The following is a 23,381-nucleotide window of genomic DNA, read 5'->3' on the forward strand; positions in this document are numbered from 1 at the left end:
TGGTGTGTCTGGTTTTGATAGTCTCTCTTAGAGAAATGAGATGACTTTGCGGTAGGGGTCTTTCAGAACTGACATTATATGGAAATAAAAGCTTTTCATACTGAAGTGTGGGGTGTTTCCTATGTATGGTAAATTTCTCTTTTAAAGAAAATGGTATTGAAAAAATTTAAGCCAGCTGATATTTTTCTTTAAAGTATTTACTGCTATTTTATGCCCTCATATAGAAAATTTGCAAAACACTGCATTAGATTTCTTTGGAGTTTGTGTCCTATATAAGCTCAGCTCGGGTGTTTTAACTTTTAAAAAAATCTTTTGAACAATTTTTGATCTATAGGGCAGTGCTGTTCTATTTTTAAACTCTCTGATTTTTTTTTTTAAGTGTTTGTGCGTCAGCATAGCGTCTGTTTCCTTTTTTAAGGAATTCAAGAGTGATTGTTTATAAATCCTTGTTGAGGAGCTTATTGTTTCTTGTAGCGTTTTAAATGGCTGTATTAAAGGGAGAATTATCACATGAACAGACATCCTGATTAACGGTGTTTCACTATGGTGGTTGGGGGAGGGGTATTTACATAAATAACTCTCTATGTAACAAATATTTCATAAATTTATTGACCTTGCCAATAAAAATGTGTTAAAAAAGGATTAAATTTATCACCTCAAATCTAGTATGCTGTATTCTGAACATTAATGTAAATATGCTCTGATTTCCTAAGATTTTGAAGAATTGTACAATAAAATATTATCAAAGAAAATAGCTTTAGAATGAGGGAGACAGTCAGCTAGAAGGCCAGCAGAAAAGAGAAAACATGGCTCATATTTGAAATAGCCTGGGCCGAGACCGGGGACTTGATGGTAGAGTTGGCAGGTGCTTGTACACACAGAGAGGTTGGGTAGACGGAGGCAGAGGAGCTAGTGAACATGGTGGACATCTTAGTACAGGGCTTTGAGAGTAGAAAAGAGTGTTACCTAAAATGGTGAAGAAGAAAAACCACAAAGGATGTTTTTCCCATTGCTCATATTGAAATCCATTAGGGGTTATGTTTGAGAAAGAGGTTTGTGGAATTACATCCACTAGCGATAAACAGAAAGAGGAGAATATCGACATAGTTGATTTTCATTTTCTCCACAAATATTTGTGCTTATGTTTTAAAACCAAATCAGCCTGGCTTTTATATTTTTAACGCATTTGCCTTCCATCTGTCTCTGAAACATCACTTTATAATACAGGTAGATAACAGAAGCAGTGCAAAACTTAGCTATTATCATTGTCTGATAAATGTAAGTAGGTACTTTGTTTTCCTACAAAATTATATAACCTGTCCTTATTGACGGGTACTTTTAAAATACCTAATTATCTTAGTCCTTTGTATCATCAATAAGATAAAGGTTTCCAGTGGTTAGTGTGACATTATATGTGTCACTATCACTGAAATGGGGAAATCAATAGAAATAAAAATAGCTTCTGGAATATGGAATTTTGTGCAAAATTTCAAATATAGATGTTATGTCCTCTCTTAATATAAGTTTTTCATTCATTAGCAATTTCCCACTGCTTTAGAAACTAGAAATAGAGCCTAAATTAATACAAGCCTGGGAATATATTCAGCCTTTAAGATGTTTTTTGAAAGTACTTAAACTCTTGCCAATTTTTCTTGGTTTATTTTTAGCTTCTGCTGGTTTTTTCTGTTGGCAAGACTGCTCTAATTTCTAATCAAGCTAAAAACAACTTAAACTTGAGTCACTTTAGAAGTTAATACAACAGTGATGATTGTGGGAGTGTTTATTTCACCGCCAGCTTCAGAAACTCCTCTTCTGAATAGTGTACAGGAAGGTACAGCTGCTACTTCCTAAAATCTGGAAGAAGGCTTAACAAGAATTACAGAATCACAATTAGACTGCTAATTTCTCAATGACTTTAGTGCCTTTAACCAAGATTAGCAGTTTACAGCTTCATTCTGAATTAATCATTTGTGTAAATTTCTACAGTGATTATGTAACTCATGGATTCATTCTTTATATTTAGCTCTCACAGCTTTGGAAACCTTAACAAATCCTTTAATCCAGGGAGGTTAGGTGATATGGCAGAAAAAAGCAGTAAATCAGAAATCACACGATCTAGATTCTGGTTCCATCTGTGTCACTCTATTGTGTGACTTTAGATAACTCTTAGTTACTTCTGTCATATGTAGAAAGGCAAAAACAGCAGCCGCCCTGCTCACTTCACAGAAATCATATGGAATGAATTATATGAATGCTCTTTGAATTCATTACGTAACAGACATCAGGAGTTGATGTGAGCCCCTTTGACTGGTGTGGCACTGCGGCACATCATGACTTTCCCAGCATTGTCATCAGTTAGTAAAGCACTGAAATGGCCAGAAGTTTTGGTATAAGATGAAAAGGCTGTTTTAAAATAGTCTGCCTTTAAAAATAGCCAGTTTTCTTAAAACATACTTTAATTCACTTAAAACTTGCTTTTATTGTTTTTCAACTTAAAAGTATCTTTGATATCCCACAACTTTTTAGCCTGACTTAGGTGGCATTTGAGAAGAAATGGATCTGGATATTGATTTTAGACTTCTGGACTAAAATAAACTTTTCTTTTAAAAAAGGGAGAGGTTACCCTTCATTTTGGAACACAGCTCAGGGCTATTTGGAGCACTCTGTACTGAGGGTCTGGCCTCTCCAACCGTGAGAGCTCAGCATCTCTACAGTGGCCACTGCTTTTGCTTCCTAAGGACATGATGTTTTGAGTAGCCTCACCTTTACATATAGATTTGCAGAACAGGAAGAAGATTCTTGAAAGGGAGGATTGTGATGAAACCGATATAAATCTCTGTTTTAAAATCTTGTACAGCCTTCTGTTTTAAAATCTTTTCTTCTGGTTGAGACATTAGTCTTTAACGTTTGAGGAACTCTGTAACTGAAGACAAACAATAAAATACCAACAGAGAGGAAATTACTAAAGGATTGTATCTATTTAAATCACTTTTATCAGTAACCCACTCTAGCCTCAGAAGGTATGAAGCTAAAGGAGAAGAGGGCCATTTAAAACCAATATATTTTTATTATGTAAATTTTTCTTTAACTTAAAAAATTATTATAATCTTAAATTCAAGGTTGTCTGATATTTAAATCAATTCATTATCTTGATGACCACATATACCAATAGATTGAAAATAGATTTCTATTTTATGATAAATCCATGTATTTGATTTTGGCCGGGGGGTGGGGGAAGTTAATATAGTTACTTTATTTTAAGGCTCAATTTAGGGTGATTCTTAATCAGACAGAATCAGACTAAATAGAGATTTTCCATGCAAATGAATTTGATTCTTGCTAAATCCTATGCTAATAACAGACATTGTATTTCTTATAAAGAATCCATAGTGTGTAGCCTAACAAAAATAAAGGTAGTTGCTACTCTAAATAAATTTATCATTAAATTAGAGCTTACCATTCCATAGTGATGTGAAGTAGGAAAAGGATACTCCCAATAAAAAACGCAAGTTAATGAATTCTCCCCTCCTCCTTTTTAAAGACTCTTACAACTAAATGTGGACCTTGATGAAATTTGAGTTACAGTGAGTGGTGAGTGTTTTTTTTATTCCCCATTATGGGAAGATGTCTCCCGCCACCCCCAACTCCCTTTATGCAGATGATAGCCCAGGTCTCTTGTGCTGATGACAGCAGCCTTTCTCCACAACTCTGGGAGAATACTGTCAAGGAGAGACTCAAGTAGGCAGGCCTGGAAAGGTGATCACACTCAGTCAGCTTCCTGCTTTAACTTCATGAAGTATGAATGAAAAGCAAATCCTTTCATGGAAGGGGTTGAAGACTCCCGCTCTTATGATTGAACTCTCATTGTGTCTACTTGCAATGAAAGTAATTAAAAGTTGTGAATAGAGCCAAATCAACATATTCTTACACATTTAATAGTTTTAATAACTTACAGGTATTTATAAGCATCTTTTAGCAGTTTTAATTAAGACTTTTAGCACATAAAACAATTTAGAAACTATTTAACTTAATCTACAACATTATAAGATCCAATTTCCAGTTGTATGCTCTATTAACATGATTTGAAGAAATCCAGATAACTAATCCAGATAAACTAGTCTGAAGAGCAGGAAAAGTAATGGGTTATTGCTGTGGCCTTTCTGTTTGCAAGGGAGATAAACCAACTGGTGATGTTCTGAGATCCATGTAGCATGTGGAAGCTTGCTTTTATGCTCTGCCTTTCTTCCCTTTGTATTCCTGTGGCCAATAATGAGTTTAATATCAGCTAGTCAGAGTGTGCAGAGGTCAAGAAATAAGTTGATGTAAAATTTTAGTATCAATGATTTTGCCACTAATTTAGGAAGAAACTAAAGTTAGCAGTTGATTTCAAAGTCCAAAGCATTCTGTGTGGTCAAAACATTTTGGGACTTTTAAAATTGACTATTTAATCTCTTTGGAAAATGTAAATAATAGTTTTAATCATTCTGAATAAAAGATTTTAATAAGATATTTTTCCTTTTTCTTCATAGATCCCAATTTTGTTCGGACATTTCTTACAACATATAGATCCTTTTGTAAACCTCAAGAACTACTGAGTCTTTTAATAGAAAGGTCTGTCAATTTAAAATGTTTAAATTCTTTGTTCTTTTTTTTAATGAGATTGAGCTAAGATATGGAAATATATTGAATGAGCTTTAAGTTGTCGTTCATGAATACTTTAAGAAGAAAATCTCTTGGATGACCATTTATTTTATAATAATATGTTAGCTTTGATTATTTAAATACAAAAATAGGCAGACTTTTTTACATGGAAACTCAGTATGTGAAATTTCAAATTTACAGAATTAAGTTAAAGACTATAAAAATGTAGAATTTAGGCTCTGGAAATTCAAATTTTAATGATTTAAATGTTCTAAACAGAATTTTTCAAATATACCACATGTTGAGGAAAATTGAGTGAACAAGTACCGTAATCAAGAAAAGTGTTTCATGTACCCAAAGAGCAGTCAGCTTTTCAGAACTTACCCTTAAAAAGTTTTATGTTGGCTGATTTAGAGTAATTACACAAGCCAAAAATGAATATCATTCCCTTAACTTTATAATCACACTTATTTTTAGACTTTGCATGTACTCTTTATTATGTTTCTAGTTGGTTTTATTTATATTGGCAAGTATTAATTTCTTCTTAAAAAATTAAATCATTAGTCTTTACATTATAGAATCCTCACTTGTATTCACTGATGTGTATATCCTAGTATTTTTTACAGTGCTCTATTGATTGTGCTGACTAGTGAAAAGATTTGTAGTTTTCTGTTTGCATAATTTGATATCATTGATCTTTTCATTAGTTTGTTCTGTTTTATGTTAGGTTTGAAATTCCAGAGCCTGAGCCAACAGAAGCTGATCGCATAGCTATAGAGAATGGAGATCAGCCCTTGAGTGCAGAACTAAAAAGGTTTAGAAAAGAATATATACAGCCTGTACAACTGCGGTAAGCATTAAATAAATAACTGAAGTAAATAAGCTTTTGTTGAACTTTTGTTTCAGAGTTAAATAAGGATGTTTCCCAAGCAAGGAGGAAGTAACATGTAAAATGAGTGAAGTAAAGAGGAATTATCAGAAATTACTGTATAAGTCTTAATTAACATAGAATTTTGAAAGTGGTAAGCCACTTATAAGATTAAAGTTGACCCTTGAACAACGTGGGGGTTAGGGACACTGACCCTTGGCACAGTAGAAAATCCACAGTCAGCCCTCTGAATCCGTGGTTCTGCATCCACAGATTGAACCACCTGCCTAGGGTGTAGTACTGTGGTATAGATTTATTGGAAACAAAAAAAAAAATCCAAGTATAAGTGGAGCCGTGCAGTTCAAACCCTGTTATTCAAGGGTCAGCTGTATTTAATTTGGTAAGAGTTACTCTGTTTTCATTTATACCACTCATTGTGATAAATGTTTATGTCCGAGTTCCCATGTAATTCAATTCTTCTTCTGTGTTAATGCCATAGAGTATTAAATGTATGTCGGCACTGGGTAGAGCACCACTTCTACGATTTTGAAAGAGACGCAGATCTTTTGCAGCGAATGGAGGAATTTATTGGAACAGTAAGAGGTATTTTTTTTTTTAAAGTGCCTTAGTTTTATATGTAATAAAAGTACCAATATGGTGACTGTCAACCTACATCACTACTGCTCAGTGTAGTTAAGAGGTATTTGTAATAATGCCAGCATAACCAACTGGAAAAGTTAAAATTTTTCGCCATTTTTGACCTACAAATTGTTTAATAATCATCCTGTTGATCCAATGAATTTTCATTTAGTAAATCAACTTACTGATATTTTGGAATTGGATAGAAAAAGTCTCAATTTATGCTGTCTTAACACATCTGAAAATACATGTACCAAAGGATAATTAGGAACTGTTGTGCCATTATAACACCACGATGGAGGTTGACTGGGACACAATTAGGTGAATAGTGCGTAACATATCAGAGAGGCAGCAGAGCACACTGAACTGAGAGCCAAGAAACAAGAGTTGTCTTCCGAACACTGCCACTCATTAGATAAATGACTCTGGCAAAATCATTTTGACTCTTTAGACTTCAGTTTCCTTTTCAGTAACATGAGGAGCTAGGCTTGATCATCTCCAGTTCCCCTTCTAGTTTTAAAGATACTTTGATTGTATAGGTCTAAGGGTGTCCTAGACAAACTTGTTTCTATTTCCATCATACACTTTAAATGAGAATCGAAAAGTAAAGGGTTAAATAATAGTACTTTCATGCATAGTACAAAACGAAGCCACATCAAAAGCTCACACAAGATGAAGGAGTCCTCTGCACTGTTTGGTTTATAAAATGCAAAGTTTGTTAGATTAACAGCTAATGTATGATCTATCATTATAAATCTTATCTGTGCAAGATATATCTTTTTTGGAGAGGATTATAAAATAATATTTTGAACTGAAGTTTAGAACAATAGAGGTGAAAAATTTCTACAAATAAATTACTTTCTCTTATTTAAAAAGGATGTGAAAGAATATATACCAAACTATTAACAGTGGTTATCCACTTGAAGAAAGCTGAGATTGGGATAGGGAATAGGGAAACGGTAAAAGGGAACTTCATTTTTTAATTTTGATCATTTGAACTTTTTATAGTAAAGATATATTCAGGTATCACTTATATGATTTTAAACTATTTTTTAAAAATAAAATATTGAGTAAAATGTTTAAATGTTATTTTTAATGTAATGTTATTTCAGGTAAAGCAATGAAAAAGTGGGTTGAATCCATCACTAAAATAATCCAAAGGAAAAAAATTGCAAGAGACAATGGACCAGGTCATAATATTACATTTCAGAGTTCACCTCCCACAGTTGAGTGGCATATAAGCAGACCTGGGCACATAGAGACTTTTGACCTGCTCACCTTACACCCAATAGAAATTGCTCGACAACTCACTTTACTTGAATCAGATCTATATCGGTATGTAATTTGATGTTGAAGCTGCAAAATCCTTTCAGATGAGTTAACTTTTAAAATGAAATGCTGATTTCTGCCATGTAGGATTGTTATAAGACATAAATGAGATAGTACATGAAGTGTCTTGTAATAAGGCCTGATGTATGGAAGGCTCCTCTTTCACTCTCTCATCCTCTTTGCTCTATCTGGATTTACAGCTTCTCTCTTTCTGCAGTCACCCCTAGTTGGTAAAGCTAAGTTCAGATCCTGGCTTTACCAATTGTTGGCTTGGTATCCTTGGGCAACTTTAACCTTCTTGTGTAACTTTTATCCCTCTGCTGCTTAGTTAGCTCAAGAGTAAAATGGGGCTAATGATGGTACCTACTCCTGGAGCTGTTGTGCAGGTTTAAAATAGTCCATTAAAAAAAAAAAAAAATAGTCCATATATTTACAGCACGTAGCATATTGCCCAGCACAGAGTAAGGGCTCAATGAGTTAGCTACTGCCATTGTCATTGAGAACATTTAGTCATTGCCATTTAGCCTTTTATAGTTTTCCTACATTGATATAACTACTATCTCAAAAAAATGTCTGTTTATAGTTTTAAATTTGGACTATTTAGATTTCAAACTATTTAATTTTGTAAAAACTAAATGAAAAAAGGAATTAAATTTATAGATCTCCCACCAAAAATCATCACTGTCCCAAAATCAGTGTTAGAATGTATTTTATTTCTTTCCCAGTACCCTTCCCAGGAGGGATTTTTCCCCCTCCTTTAGGAGGGGAAAAAAAAAAAAAAGATTTATGAATGCAGCGATTTCTATACCCTCATTGGACTGATTATTATCACATTATCATTTATTTAAAAGAATTATCCCAATCTACTTTCTCACCCTAATTTGTTAGATAATATTTATAAGTGCTGGGAAAGATACTATGAAGAAATCTCAACCTTGCCCAAAGCAAAATGCTACTATAAAGCAATAAAAAAAAAAAAGTACACAGTACATGCATACAAAATTTTTTTTAAATCTATAGAAAAAGATACAAAATTATAATGTTTTTGTTCTTGTTTTCATAAACCTTTTATCTCATTTACTTAATAAAACAGTATACTAGAGGGAAAAGTATCATATAGAATTATGTCTTGATGATTTTAGAGCTGTACAGCCATCAGAATTAGTTGGAAGTGTGTGGACAAAGGAAGACAAAGAAATTAATTCTCCTAATCTTCTGAAAATGATCCGGCATACCACTAATCTCACTCTGTGGTTTGAGAAGTAAGTATTACTGATCTTCTTACATTTCATAGCATTTATGTTATAAATTTCACTGCAATTCTATTTGTCTCATGTCTTTTTTGTTGTTGGTGTTCCTCTGTTCCTCCTTTTTTTTGCACTGAGTGAATAATTTTCTAATGCAGCATTTTAAGTTATTTTATTAATGATTGTTTTTAGGTTTGCCACATACATCATAATAGAATTAGCTTCAGATTTATACCAGAATTCTAGTGATATGTAGAAATGTTACTCCTCTGTGGCTCTATTCACTCCCTCCCTTTTGTGGTACTGTAATATATGTGACATAATTAACGATGTAGATCTAACAATACATTGTTATAATTATTGCTTTACTACCATTTGCCATTATTTTCTTAGCCTGTTACAGCTTTGCTCTCACCCACTCTTTGTGTAGTTATTGGCAATGTATTTCACATACATTACATTTCTGTATGTTTTAGGCCCAACAATACATTACATACACATTATTTTATACAGTTGCCTTTTAAATCAGTTAAGAAAAGCAATAAGGAAAAAAATAGGCATTTATTGTGTTTTTTATAATCATATAATTACCTTTACCAGTGCTCTTTGTGTGGATTCATATTACCATCTGGGGTCACTTGCTTTCAGCCTGAAGAACTTGCATTACTATTTCTTGTATGGTGGGTCTGCTAGCAACAAATTCTCTTAGTTTTTGTTTATATGGGAAGGTCTTTATTTTGCCTTCATTTTTTAAACAATACCTCTATCTTCAAGTTTAACTATTTTTTTCTTCTGCCAGTTCAAATTGACTATTGAGTCCCTCTAGTAAAATTTTTAACTATTGTACTTTTCAAATCCAGAGTTTCCATTTGGTTTCTTTTATAATTCCTGTGTCTTTTAGGATACTCCCTATTGGTGCACATTGTAATCATACCCCCCTTTACTTTTTAAATCATACTTTCCTTTAGTTCTGTGAACAAATTCAGAATGGCTACTTTGAAATCTTTTTTTGTTAAATCTGACATATCAGGTCTGTCTTGCAGGCAGTTTACTGTTGCCTGTGTTCTCCCCCAGTGAAGCCTGACATTTTAGAAGTTAGAGGAGTAGGGGGCCCTGTGTTCTTGGCTGTCTGGGCTAACTGCCCCCCACCCTACCCAACCCCGCCAGGTTCTCTGAGGAATGAGGGTAGAGGAAGTCTTGGTTCAGATACCACAAACTCTTGCCTCTTACTGAATTGTTGTAAATTTTCCTGAATAGATGTTTCTCTCTCTTTTAAAAAATTTATTTATTTATTTATGTATTTATTTTTGGCTGCATTGGGTCTTTGTTGCTGCACGCAGACTTTCTCTAGTTGAAGCAAGTGGGGGCTACTCTTCATTGTGGTGGCTTCTCTTGTTGCGGAACATGGGCTCTAGGCACGCAAGCTTCATTAGTTGTGGCACGTGGGCTCAGTAGTTGTGGCTCACGGGCTCTAGAGCACAGGCTCAGTAGCTGTGGGTGCACGGGCTTAGTTGCTCTGCGGCATGTGGGATCTTCCCGGACCAGGGATCGAACCCGTGTCCCCTGCATTGGCAGGCGGATTCTTAACCGCTGCACCACCAGAGAAGTCCCAATAGATGTTTCTTTATTTGCCATTTGCTATTAGGGCCATTTCCAGAGACTGCTAGAACTTTATATATATAATTATATATATAATTTTCACCAGTTTCCCTGAGGAGTGAGTAAGCAGAACTTCTTACACTGTCATGTCAAAAGTCCAGAATCTCAATACAGTTTTATAATTGGAGCCAGATATTAGAGTTTTATGTATTGGCCATAATTTTTATGATCTTGACCCATATTTTATAAGGGTGATATGAAGTTTCCACAGATCATATTGGCATTATCAGAACACAAGACCAGTGACATAAAGCAATGACTGGAATGTGAGGTAGAGTGTGGATAAAGACCAGAAAGCAATTCCTAACGAGAAATAAGTCATCTGAAAGTTAGGACTTCCTTCTATTTATGTTATTACTTCTTAGCCTCTAAAAAGTAAAACTTTGGAATTTGCCCGCTAACTGTTGCTTCCTGATTTCTTCTTTATCAAGTCAAATAACTACACTTCAGTTGCAGAAGTGCTTTTCCATCATAATAATTAAAAGTTATGTCTATAAAGAGGAAACATAACTCATAAGACATACAGACCATTTTCATTTCTGTCCTATTTTTTAATAGATTACTAAGAAGGCAGCCATTTCCTGATCTTTTTCCTTTCTCTTTTTGCTTTTTTTAATTGTGGTAAGATTTTTTTCAGTGTACAAATACAGTATTATTATCTATAGGCATAATGTCCAGCAGATCTCTAGAATTTATTTATCTTGTGTAAATAAGTGCTAATCAACATGAAAATTTATACATGTTGATTAGCAACTCCCCATTTCCCCCTCCCCAGCCCCTGGCAACCATCACTTTGTTCTTTGCTTCTATAAGTCTATTTTAGATACCTCATATATGTAGAATCATGCAGTATTTGTCCTTCTATGACTGGCTTATTTCACTTAGCATAATGTCCTCAGTGTTCATCCATCTTGTCACATATTGCAAGATTTCCTTCTTTTTGACTGAATAATATTCCATGGTACATATATTTCTCATTTTCTTTATCCTTTCATTTGTAGATGGACATTTAGGTTGTTTCCACATTTGGCTATTGTGAATAGTGCTGCAATGAACATGGGAGTGCTAATATCTCTTTGAGATTACAGTACTTTTGGATAAATACCTAGAAGTGGGATTGCTGATCATATGATAGTTCTATTTTTAATTTTTTTTTGAGGAACCTCCATACTGTTTTCCATAGTGGCTACATCATTTTGCATTCTCACCATTAACACTGTACAAGGGTTCCAGTTTCTGCCTTTTCAGTGGAAGAGGTTCTTGTTCATTTGCCACAGTGGTTTTTAGCCATAGATGTGCATTAGAATTGAAGTCACTTCCAGATAAATCATCCCAGACGTACCTGGTTTTTATAAAAGCTCCACGGGTAGTGTCATTGTGTAGACCTAGTTAATATCAACTGAGTTAAAAAAAGATGTAAACATATTATACTTGTATCATACCTTTTAAAATGTCTAGATAACTAGTTAGCTGGTATATGATTTGTAGACATCTAATGCTTTAATGAATAAACATGTTATGTTTAATTTGATAATAAGGCAAATTTATTTTGATAGTTTTGCAGTGTTTTTTTTTTTCAGTGTTAGATCAGCCTCACCAGAGAATAGTGTAATCCACAACTTTACATTTTTGTTAATGTTTAATATTGATTTATATTTATTTTTAACATATGTGTATTTTATTTTTTCTTAGATTGAGTTGTTTACTATCACATTATTGAAAACCAAGTTTAAAATATTTTCTTTACTGATAAGTGATTAGTAAATAAAAATTTTTCTCAAATATTAGAAATAGAGAATAAATGCTCACTGAGGAATTCTTTTTTGAGCATAGCTTCCTTTTAGCTATTTACTTGGATATATATGTACTTTCCAAGGATTCTTGGTATTTAAATGTAAAGAGCTTTTGTTTTCATTGACTTTTTTATTCTTTCTAAGTAATTAAAAATTTTTTATTCTGAACGGTAGTAAAATACTTTCATTCACTTTTTAACATTATAGTGCTTATCTAAAGAGCTGTTCTTAGAAATGTAGTAATTATTTCTGTATGTCAAAGAAAGAAATTAAGCATTAATCACTGAAATCTTACAATTAGATGAAGAATAAAAAGAGGCAGAGAATTCTTAAATTTGTGAATAAGTTTCCCTAGAACACACCCACATCCTAAAGACCAGCATACATTCAACAAGATGATAGACTGATCATAGAACTCCAATACTGAGAGAGAATGCACCAAATATAATAGGAAGAATGACTGACCGGTTGACTGTATCAGTCTGGAAAACAGTGACAAGCAGCATGCCTGAATGAAGGCATTGCCTTCTCTTCCATTCACCTACTATTTACCTGCCATTCTGAATACGTATTCTCTACTGTTACACTATAGCTGCCCTCCATTCCATTTTGTTTGCTAAATTCTTTAAATCATATCTTCGTTGGGAAAACTCCAAATTTTTTAATTCACTTTTTGTCTTTGATTCCCAGATGTATTGTAGAAACTGAAAACTTAGAAGAAAGAGTAGCTGTGGTGAGTCGAATAATTGAGATTCTGCAAGTCTTTCAAGAGCTGAACAACTTCAATGGTGTCCTTGAGGTTGTCAGTGCTATGAACTCATCACCTGTATACAGACTAGACCACACGTTTGAGGTAGGTTTGCTTATCTAAAGGTGTTTTTTCCATTCCCTGTTCTAGGAATCAGGATGTTAACAGTTATGACCTTTAATTTTTACATTCCTCATCTATCTTTTCAGTAACAGCTGAAATGATGGAATTACCTAAATTTTGTATTGAATTGGTTGTTCTTTGTAAATTAGGCAGTCTCATTAAAATGCATTCACAGGTCCTAGCCTAAGTTAGAAGAATAAAAAGATTTCAGCACCTAATTTGTAATATAATGTACAACTAAATGCTCACATACTTGTTTGAGGAATGGCAAGATGAAATAGATTTCTCTCACACACACACACACACACACACACACACACACTTGTTCTTTAAGTTTGTACTAAGGTCTATGAAGATAGACTCTTTGAAGCAGTATTATCATTCTTAGAATCAAACTGATACTGTTGTGTTTGGGCTTTACTCTAAGCCTGGCATTTTTTGGCAAAACCTGTGATTCCTTTTGTAAACTTATATTCCCTAAACATTATTTTTTTTTTATTGTAGCAAATACCAAGTCGCCAAAAGAAAATTTTAGAAGAAGCTCATGAACTAAGTGAAGATCACTATAAGAAATATTTGGCAAAACTCAGGTCTATTAATCCACCATGTGTGCCTTTCTTTGGTGAGCATTTCTCCTTAAATTTTTATCGTGTTTCTGGATAAAACAAGACAGTTATTTCATTAAATGACTGAGTAAACACATGTCTAATATACCAGCAGAAAATACTTATTTAACAAATATTTAGCACCTGAATCCCCTTAGAATTTTTCTCTATGAGGACTTTTTTAAGATGAAGCCCAATATGTACATTCCACTTTTTATTTCCATATTGTGCAGCCATTCAATATTGTATAATGCTTACTTCTGTTTTAATATTCATAGAAATCTTTTTTATTGACTTTTAGTAAACCAAACACTCTACAGAAGAGGCATGGCCGTATTTACCCATACTTGATAATCATGCTGCTTATAAACAGTCTCACATGGCTAAAAATCACAGTGCATGTGCCTTTGGGCCCACACCTTCTACACATCAAAATTTTACCTATTCTTTTTTCCTTCCCTTCTGCACCAGAGTGAGGTAGTGCCTTTTCTTTCTTTTAAGACTGAAACCTACCATCTGAATCTTCTCGCTTTCTGTAGGTTCCTCTACCTTATTCCATCATTTATTTCCTGTATTTTATTTATTTATTTATTTATTTAACGTCTTTATTGGAGTATAATTGCTTTACAGTGGTGTGTTAGTTTCTGCTTTATAACAAAGTGAATCAGCTATACATATACATATATCCCCATATCTCCTCCCTCTTGCGTCTCCCTCCCACCCTCCCTATCCCACCCCCTGGGTGGTCACAGAGCACCGAGCTGATCTCCCTGTGCCATGCGGCTGCTTCCCACTAGGTATCTGGGTAGTATTTGGTAGTATATATAAGTCCATGCCACCCTCTCACTTCGTCCCAGCTTATTTCCTGTTATTTTATATCTTCAATATCTCTTTCACACTGGTTTCTTTTCTCTGCTGGTATATATGCTCTGATGATTCTTCCTCTAAATACTTAAAAAATTATGACCTCAATTACACATCTGGTGTTTAGTCTTTTTAGTATGTGGTATATTTTCTTCTAGCCTTTTCCTCATCTCTATTTATATATTTTCTATATAGCTTTAAGTTATACTTCATGTAACACTGTTATGTCCTGATATTTTTTCAATTGACATTTTTGTTCAGGCTTTATAACCAACCAGTTTTGTACATATACATATTATATATAGTTGTAATTGTGTGACAGGTACACATTGTTTACTTTTTTCACTTACCATATCCCAGATATATTGTTGTGTTTTATTAGTCTTCATAATTACCATTTCTAATGGCTACATGATGTTCTTTAAAGTTGGTATGACAGTTTATTTAACTGTTACCCTATGACCTGACGCATATGTTGTTTCCAGCTTTTTTGCTTTCCTAAATAATGTTATAATGAATATCTTCATGTTTATACCTTTTTTATGTATTTGAGCATATTTTCTTGAGCTAGCTAGCCAATCTAACTAGATAATTTATATCTAGCTGGATATTTCTTGAGCTAGATATTTCACCAGTCTGCCTTTTAGTTGTTATTCTTTGAAATACAGTATTTTTAAAATTCTGTAATCTGTCCATTTTTCCCATTATGATTTCTATTGTTTCTAACCGTAGAAAGTTCTTCCAGTCTAGTAACTTAACATTCAGTCATATTTTCTCCTAGCTTTATGATTTGACTTTTAAAATTATATTTAACTCGTCAATCAAATTGAAGTCTCTTTTAGATATATGAAATATTCAAATTTGTTTCTCCACCAAATTGTTTATTTGTTGACCCAGGTTTATTGAATAAGTCTTCTTCATCCCCATTTACATATGGTACCTCCTTCTTTAAAAAATATTGTTTCCCATTAACTTCTTTTTATTTTATTTTATTTTTATTTTATTGGAGTACAGTTGATTTACAATGTTATATTAGTTTCAGGTGTACAGCAAAGTGATTCAGTTATACCTATATATATATTCATTCTTTTTTAGATTCTTTTCTCATATAGGTTATCACAGAATATTGAGTAGAGTTCCCTGTGCTATACAGTAGGTCCTTGTTGGTTATCTGTCATATATAGTAGTGTGTGTGTGTTCATCTCAAGCTCCTGATTTATCCCTCCCCCCAACATTTCCCTTTTGGTAACCATAAGTTTGTTTTCGATTTCTGTAAGTCTGTTTCTGTTTTGTAAATAAGTTCATTTGTATCTTTTTTTAAAATTAGATTCCACATGTGAGTGATATCATATATTTGTCTTTCTCTGTCTAACTTAACTTAGTAATGATAATCTCTAGGTTCATCCCATTAACTTCTTATGCTAGTGCCCCAGTCTTAATGATTGGCACTTTATAATCAGTGATTCTCAACCAGGGCGATTTTTGTCCCCCAAGGAACATTCAGCAATGTCTAGAGGCATTTTTTGTTGTTCGAGTTGGGGGGTGCTAGAGGCCTCTAGTCAGTAGGGGACAGGAATGTTGCTAACAGCCTGCAGTGCACAGGACAGCCCACACAACAAAGAAATATCCAGTTTAAGAGGTCAGTAGTGCCAAGGGTAAGAAATCCTGCTTTAGGGACTTGCCTGGCGGTCTAGTGGTTAGGACTTGGTGCTCTCACTGCCGTGGGCCGGGGTTCGATCACTGGTCGGGGAGCTAAGATCTCACAAGCCACATAGCTCGGCCACAAAAAAAGAAAGAAAGAAAGAAAGAAATCCTGCTTAATATTTATAATATTTTCATATATAATAAGATTGGTTTGTCAATGTTTCTTCAGTATTTTCTTTGTCAATTTTGTCTCTTTATTTTTCCAAATGAACTGGGGAGGGGGAGTGATTCCCCAAAATACAGTTGGAATAATCTATCAATTAATTTGGAAAGAACATTTATGATAATTAGCTTTTTCCTATGTATTTTTGATCATGAATGGTATTCATTTTTTAATAGTCAATTTCCCTTAATTCCAAGAATTATTAATTTCCTGGGATTTTCTAGATATTTAATCATGTCTACCGATAACAATAGTGTCTCTTCTTTTGATTTGATTTCTGTGTTAGGCCTTACAGCATTAGTCACAACTTCCCAAACAAAGGTTAAACAGTAATAAAAACAAGAAGTTCTGTTTTCATCTCTGTTTCAGCAGGGATAGGTATAATTTTGCTATTTGCTTGATTCGATGCTGTTTATTATGTTAAGACAATTTCTTTTCATAGTTATCTTTGGTGTTTTTGTCGGCAGTATACATTTACCTTTATAGTTTGCTGTCTTAGTGAGAGCAAAATGATTTTTCTTATTTAGCAAATTAAAATTATAGGTTTGCTAATACTGAACCTTTCTGTTAACCAACATTAAGCCTTTTTTATTCATGGTGGATTAATCTTTTAAATATACAAATGAATTCTATTCATTATCATTTTATTCAGGATTTTTGCATCCATCTTTATAAATGAGATTGGTTTGTGGTTTTTCTTCTTGTTCTATATTTATCAGCTTTTATTATGGTTATATTTACTTTGTAACATGAGTTAAGCAGCTTTCCATCTTATTCTATTCCAGAATATCATGAAATGATCTAGCCTTTAAACTTTGAAATATTCCAACAGAAAAATCATCTGGGCCTAGACTCTTTTGTAGTATGTAATTCTATAATAACATTTTCATTTCTTCCTTAATTTTTTTTCTATTTCAGTTTTGTTTGCCACACAGTTGTCTCATTTCAGTATTTTAAAAGTACTAGCATTGTCTATAAAAATGCTACTTTTAAAATTGCTCTTATTTGCAATATGTTTTTCTGTTTCTATTTTTACTTGTTTGTTTTACTGCATTTTTCTTCCAAACAATAAAAGTTGAAACAGTTATTCTCTCTGATTTTATAGTTTTTATGTCATGTATTACTTTTTATTATTGTTAGTTTATTCCGTTTTCTGAGGATTTTTCCCCCTAAATTCTTGATAAAACTGTTGAGTTCATTTATTTTCTCTTTCTGATAAAACATTGAAGTCTATGCACTTACTTTTAAGTGTGGTAACTATGGTGCCAGTTCATAGAAGGGAGCCTGGGAAGGACCCCAGTCTGATGTTCATTTCATTCAACCTGTCAACAAATATTTCTCGAGTACCACTAAATATCAGGGGCTATGTCAGCTGCTTAGAAAAAAGCAAAATATCATAGTCACTCAATACACTCACTGAACTTATAGTCATGCTACTCATGATATCCTATGGCCCCTGTTACACAGAGATGAAATGAAACCACAGGGCCTGTTCACTGGACTCATGTTTGGCCCCTGCTACTCCATTATATCACCTGATTGGTGGGCATTTATTCATACAAACTGAACTGTATTCTCTTTCAGATCTTTATGAACTAACGTAATTGATTTTCGTTAACATGTTGTTAAGTGAAAAAAGGAAATTTCAGACCTGTATTTAGAGTAGTATTCCATTGTGTTTTAAAGTGAGCCATATGATTTAGTGAGTGATTGCAAACGTGTAGGTGGTTTGATAGGTAGAGACAGCCTGCCTGCCTGCCAGCCTTCCTACCCATTTCTCCTTATCTTCCTGATTATTAAGTCCCTGGTCAGTTCTGCTGCTCTAGGAGATTTTTGCTATTTCCAAGCTAAAGGTTAGACAGGTAGCCTTTCATGGTTCTGACCCAATAGGTAGATATTATTGCTGATGCTTAGTTCCATTTCATCTGTATGGTCAATTACAGAAACTTCTTCTAGATTCTTATCCTTAATTCTGGATACTGGATTTTTTCCCCCTCTATAGGAGGCTCATGGGTAGTATCTGACACTTTTACTTTCTCTATCATCTTAGCCGAACTCTTACTCAGATTTTTTGCTGGCACTGCACTATTTACAGAATAATAAAAGTCAGGCAATTTCTCCTTCCAAGGCTATGCCAGGCTACTGGTCTATTTCCCAATTTTTCTCCATACGCTACAAGGTTCTACTCATAGGTAGAATGAATATGTATAGGCAAACTAACATTTCCTCTCAGGTAAAAGGATGTAGATTTCTACCTCAATCGAGTCTCACCTCTCTGCACAAAACTCCAAGCCTGTAACATCAGCTTTGCTCTTTCCTTTCACACTGCTCTAATCTTGTGTCCTCCTTCTGTTTCTTGTCAGTTTGTTTCATCTCCACTCTTGCTTTCCCGCCATTTTAGAATTGACTGTATGTCTCTTGTATCCTGGTCTAGGCTGCAAATGCTTTCTTTTCTATTCTGAAATAATGTGCTGCTTTTATTCATTCAGAAGTATCTGTTGAATGCCTAGATGTGCCAGGCCCAGGGCTAGGTGTTGAGAATAGAGAGACAAGGAAAACATAGTCTTATACTCAATAAGCTCCCTTGAAAGAGCAGAAAAATAAATGACAGTGCTGTGTAGTAAATATAACACTGTACTGCAGAAACGTGTAAATCAGAGTGTGGACAGAGTGCTCTGTGAGCCCTGAGCAGCCACTTCTTCCTGAAAAGCTTGGGAAGGGTGTCAGCAAAGAGGTGAAACCTCACCCCTCTTCATCATTTGTCATAATGCTCTGCTTTTCCTCTCCCTAGAACAGCTGTCCCTAGAGCAGGGTATGTAAAATGATCTTTTTAAAAAAAATTAAGCTTTAATAGTTTATAATATTCACGTCTATATACATATTTGCACTACATTTTTTATTATACATATACACAGAGAGAGAGAGAGTGCATGCTTAAACATTTTTTTACTGATGTAGTTTATGATCAACAAAGTTTGAACACCACCTCTTTAATTATTTGTTCTCCTTTTAACTAGCCGTTAATTTGTCATAAAATAATTCCAAATTTTATCCTGAACTCTCCCAAAATGCTACTTGTAAGCATTTTCACAACTTCTTTCAAGTATACTTTTAACACCTACAATATCCCACAATTTATTATCCCCATGTTCCCCGGGTCAGTCATTACATCACCACCCAGTCAGTCCCTCAAGCACAAAGGTGAGAGTCTTCCTTCCCACTGTGCCTACCCTCTGCCCAAACCACTTAATCAGTTCTTGTGGCATTTACCTCTTAGATATTCATGCATTCCACTCTATCCCTGTGGGCTCTAAGGTAGCCCTCATCATCTCACCAAGATGACTTTTCCTCTGTTAACTGAGCTTCCTGCTTCTAGTCTTAACTCCTTCTAACCCATCTAGCTTCACAGTACAACCAGAGTAATCATTCTAGAATGTAAAGATGCTAATCGTCTCCTAATTACCTACTGGATAAAAGCTAAGCTCTTTTCAAAAGGCTCTTTGTGACCCTGTACAGGTGCTACTACCCACAAACTCTTCACAGTTGGGCCATCAATTTGTGGCCAATATGGAAAGTTAATTTTGGCTCCCATTAAATATGTGTACTGTCACGGACATTTGTCAGACTGAACATTGAGCTAAGGGGATCATGCAACTTAGTGTAGAGGAGAATATAACCAACTGCAAGTAAAAGAGCCAGTGACAGGCAGATGTGGAAAATAAAAGAGCCTCTGCTTACTAGAACACATGGTCCATTTGTATGATGAATATATAATCAAGAGTAGCCTAGGTGCTGAGAAATAGCCAAGTAACTAACACTGAATAACTGGATGCTTTCTAGAACCAAACAGGCATTGATGTCTATCATGTTTCATTATTGCTAACTGTTCACTATTGATTTTGAGTTATTTAATCTTGCCAAGAACGTAGTCACATATTCTCGTATTTAAAAGTTTGCCTCAGGAATTCCCTGGCGGTCCAGTGGTTGGGACTCTGCACTCTCACCGCCGAGGGCCTGGGTTCGATCCCTGGTCGGGGAACTGAAATCCCACAAGCAGTGCAGTGCAGCCAAAAAAAAAAAAACGTTTGCCTCTACCACAAAACCATTTAGAACCACTAATCTATGATTATAACTAAAGTGCCTGTTGCTTTGTTCATCCCTCTTCTCATCCAGTGGCTAACCTGCAGTGATGGGGAAGGGATTAGAACTACTGATTCCTTGCAGCCTATCCTCATTTCCTGCCACTCTTCCTCCACCCCACAGACCAAACCCCTAAAGTCTAGCCATTTCTGAGTATGCCTCCAAGCTTCACAAAAACCAGTGCCTTCAAACACGTGGCTGCTTTGCTTAGAATGCCCCTCTATCTTATTCTGCTTATTAAACTTCTATTCATTTTTTGAGACTTACTTTAAGCATATTTTAATCTGTGATGCTTCTGCTACTCCCAACAGCTCAAGGCAGAGTTAGGCACATCTTGTTTGTGCTCTCATAGTATCTTATGCATTAGTACTAATTAATATAGCACTTACCAAATGGTACTGTAGTAGCCCACATTCAAAACTCTGAACTCCTTGAAGTCAGGAACTGTGTGTCTTGTTCATCTTTGTACCTGCAGTACCTAATGCAGTGCTTGGCGTACAGCAGAGACTCAGCAAATGTGTACTGAGCGAATGAACTCAGATATTCACACTTTTTTTTTTCCCAAAACATCATAGTCAGTACTTTAGAGGAAAAGGCAGAAATAGGATAGGGCAAGAACAGCAACAGCAGCATCAACAGTCCCAACCATCGCTAATTAAGCATCTACTTTTGTCAGGCCCTGTTCTAAGCCTGTACATAAATTTACTCATTTATTTCTCACAGCAACCCTGCTGTCCTCATTTTAGAGATGAGCAAACCAAGGCTAAGCAACTTGCACAAGATCACAAGAGTAGAAAGCAGCAGAGCTGGCTCCAGAACCTTTATGCTAGAACCGAAAGGAACTAAAATGCCTGCTATTTTGTTCATTCTCCTCCTCATCCAGTGCACAAACTGCAGTGATGGGGAAACAGGAGCTCCCTTACCAGGTTGACATAATTCTAGAAGTACTGAAGACCAGAATATACATAAATCATATGCAGTCCTGTGTTTGATAGGCTTGCACATCCGCCCACATTTTCATGAGTCAGCCTATCCAAACAGTACTACCTCTGAATTACAAAGCCTAACAACCTCTTGGGGGCCTCAAGAGCTGAGTAAGCAGAAAATATGATCCTCTAAATTTGACGTTTTCCTGTTTTGCCAAAAATATGTGTTAATAGTGATGGGTTATTCTTAAAGTTCCTTTAACAAAACCATGACTTACGTTAAATAACATATGGGTGTGGGGGGTGGAAAATTGGTTATTGCTCCTGAAAATCTATTAATTTTGTTAAACTTGGTCTCCCTTTTTCCTGGGTATTTATAGAACTTAAGTCACAGAAGAATTTGATACTTATAAAAATCTTTCTCTTGATATTTACTTAGTTTGTTGTTTTTCATAGAATGGAAATTTGTGCCTTAATTCTTTGGTTATGATGGTTGAGATGGTACAGTGTAATATACCTGTAATTACTGAGAAAGAAAAAAACTAGCCTTTTCCATTTTTATCCTTGAAATAATTTATTATCTCTTCTAGGAATTTATCTAACTAATATCTTGAAAACAGAAGAAGGCAACCCTGAGGTCCTAAAAAGGCATGGAAAAGAGCTTATAAACTTTAGCAAAAGGAGGAAAGTAGCAGAAATAACAGGCGAGATCCAGCAGTACCAAAATCAGCCTTATTGTTTACGAGTAGAATCAGATATCAAAGTAAGTTGAATTATTTGAGGACACATATTTCTGATTAAGTTTATAACCACCTGATAAGAGGCAGGTTTATTTCGGAGAAAAAGGAAAATAAAACTTAAATCATTCCAATTTTCTTACGTTAAATGTTTTCTTAAATTATTTTCATGAACTTTAAACTGAATTTAAATTATTTAATATTAATAATTGTTTTTCTTTGCATCTATTTTAGAGGTTCTTTGAAAACTTGAATCCAATGGGAAATAGTATGGAAAAAGAATTTACAGATTATCTTTTCAACAAATCCCTAGAAATAGAACCACGAAACCCTAAGCCTCTCCCAAGATTTGTAAGCATTCATACATTTATATTTCTTTTACATTTATATATTTTTTACAGTTGTCATCTATATCTGGTGGTTTATAGTTTTCTATAAAGGCATTTAGAGATGACGTGCACACATAATGGATAAAAATAGTGAATAAGTGCTTAATAAATATGCTCAGGATTATTCCACTTAGTTCCAGGTAAATGGGCACTAATATTAATGCGAATAAATCCTAATATGATAGATGAAGAAGTTGGGCAAATATGGCCAACTTAACAAAAAATGTTATTCAGTATTTATATTAAGGGCAGGAAATTTGATAATTTATACTAATTCACTTATAATAAATATATGTACTTATGACTTTTTAAAAAAAATAATGACTTTTGAGAACTTTTAACCATGAATCATTAGCCATAAAAATAACAGGCTTGGCTAAAGATACGTTTCTGGGGGTGAAATAAAGTTTCCATTCTTTCTTATTACTAGTAAGTGCCTGGCCAAATTTATGTACAGTATCATCATCTCACTGTTCTGAATATAATCTCTCTTATTCATAAGATAGTCAAGAATCAAGAAGTAAACATAAATGGCTTCTAAGTAATGAAGATAAATCTCATAATGTCTGTGTACCAAAGCTTATGAAACTACCTCACAAGAAAATTTCTCAAGGCCTAAAACAGTTTTTTAAAAGATGGATTAAAAACAGCAAATTGGAAATAGCTATATAGTCCGCTCCAGTGAGACACACTGATATCATTGAGAAATGATCACTCTGTAAGAAAAAAAATGCCATAAAACTAACATAAACAGATGAAAACTCAGTTTAATGCATTTGTAAATAGCTCAAATAATCCTGATGACA

The 23,381-nt window shown here is 34.4% G+C and overlaps 1 protein-coding gene across 2 annotated transcripts in view; it reads left to right on the plus strand.

The window, feature by feature from the left end:
• SOS1 (SOS Ras/Rac guanine nucleotide exchange factor 1) overlaps window positions 1-23,381 on the plus strand; it is a 148,325-nt gene that overhangs the window by 114,518 nt on the left and 10,426 nt on the right. For both annotated transcript variants that reach the window (XM_082427659.1, XM_082427660.1), the window contains exons 11-19: window positions 4,530-4,611; window positions 5,369-5,491; window positions 6,009-6,112; window positions 7,261-7,483; window positions 8,620-8,739; window positions 12,867-13,029; window positions 13,552-13,669; window positions 22,040-22,212; window positions 22,421-22,537. In XM_082427659.1, coding sequence (XP_082283785.1) covers window positions 4,530-4,611; window positions 5,369-5,491; window positions 6,009-6,112; window positions 7,261-7,483; window positions 8,620-8,739; window positions 12,867-13,029; window positions 13,552-13,669; window positions 22,040-22,212; window positions 22,421-22,537 — 1,223 coding nt within the window. The remainder of the gene's footprint in view (window positions 1-4,529; window positions 4,612-5,368; window positions 5,492-6,008; window positions 6,113-7,260; window positions 7,484-8,619; window positions 8,740-12,866; window positions 13,030-13,551; window positions 13,670-22,039; window positions 22,213-22,420; window positions 22,538-23,381) is intronic.

Source organism: Balaenoptera physalus (assembly GCF_965194825.1).
Source record: "Balaenoptera physalus genome assembly, chromosome: 15".
Classification (NCBI taxonomy): Eukaryota; Metazoa; Chordata; class Mammalia; order Artiodactyla; family Balaenopteridae; genus Balaenoptera; species Balaenoptera physalus.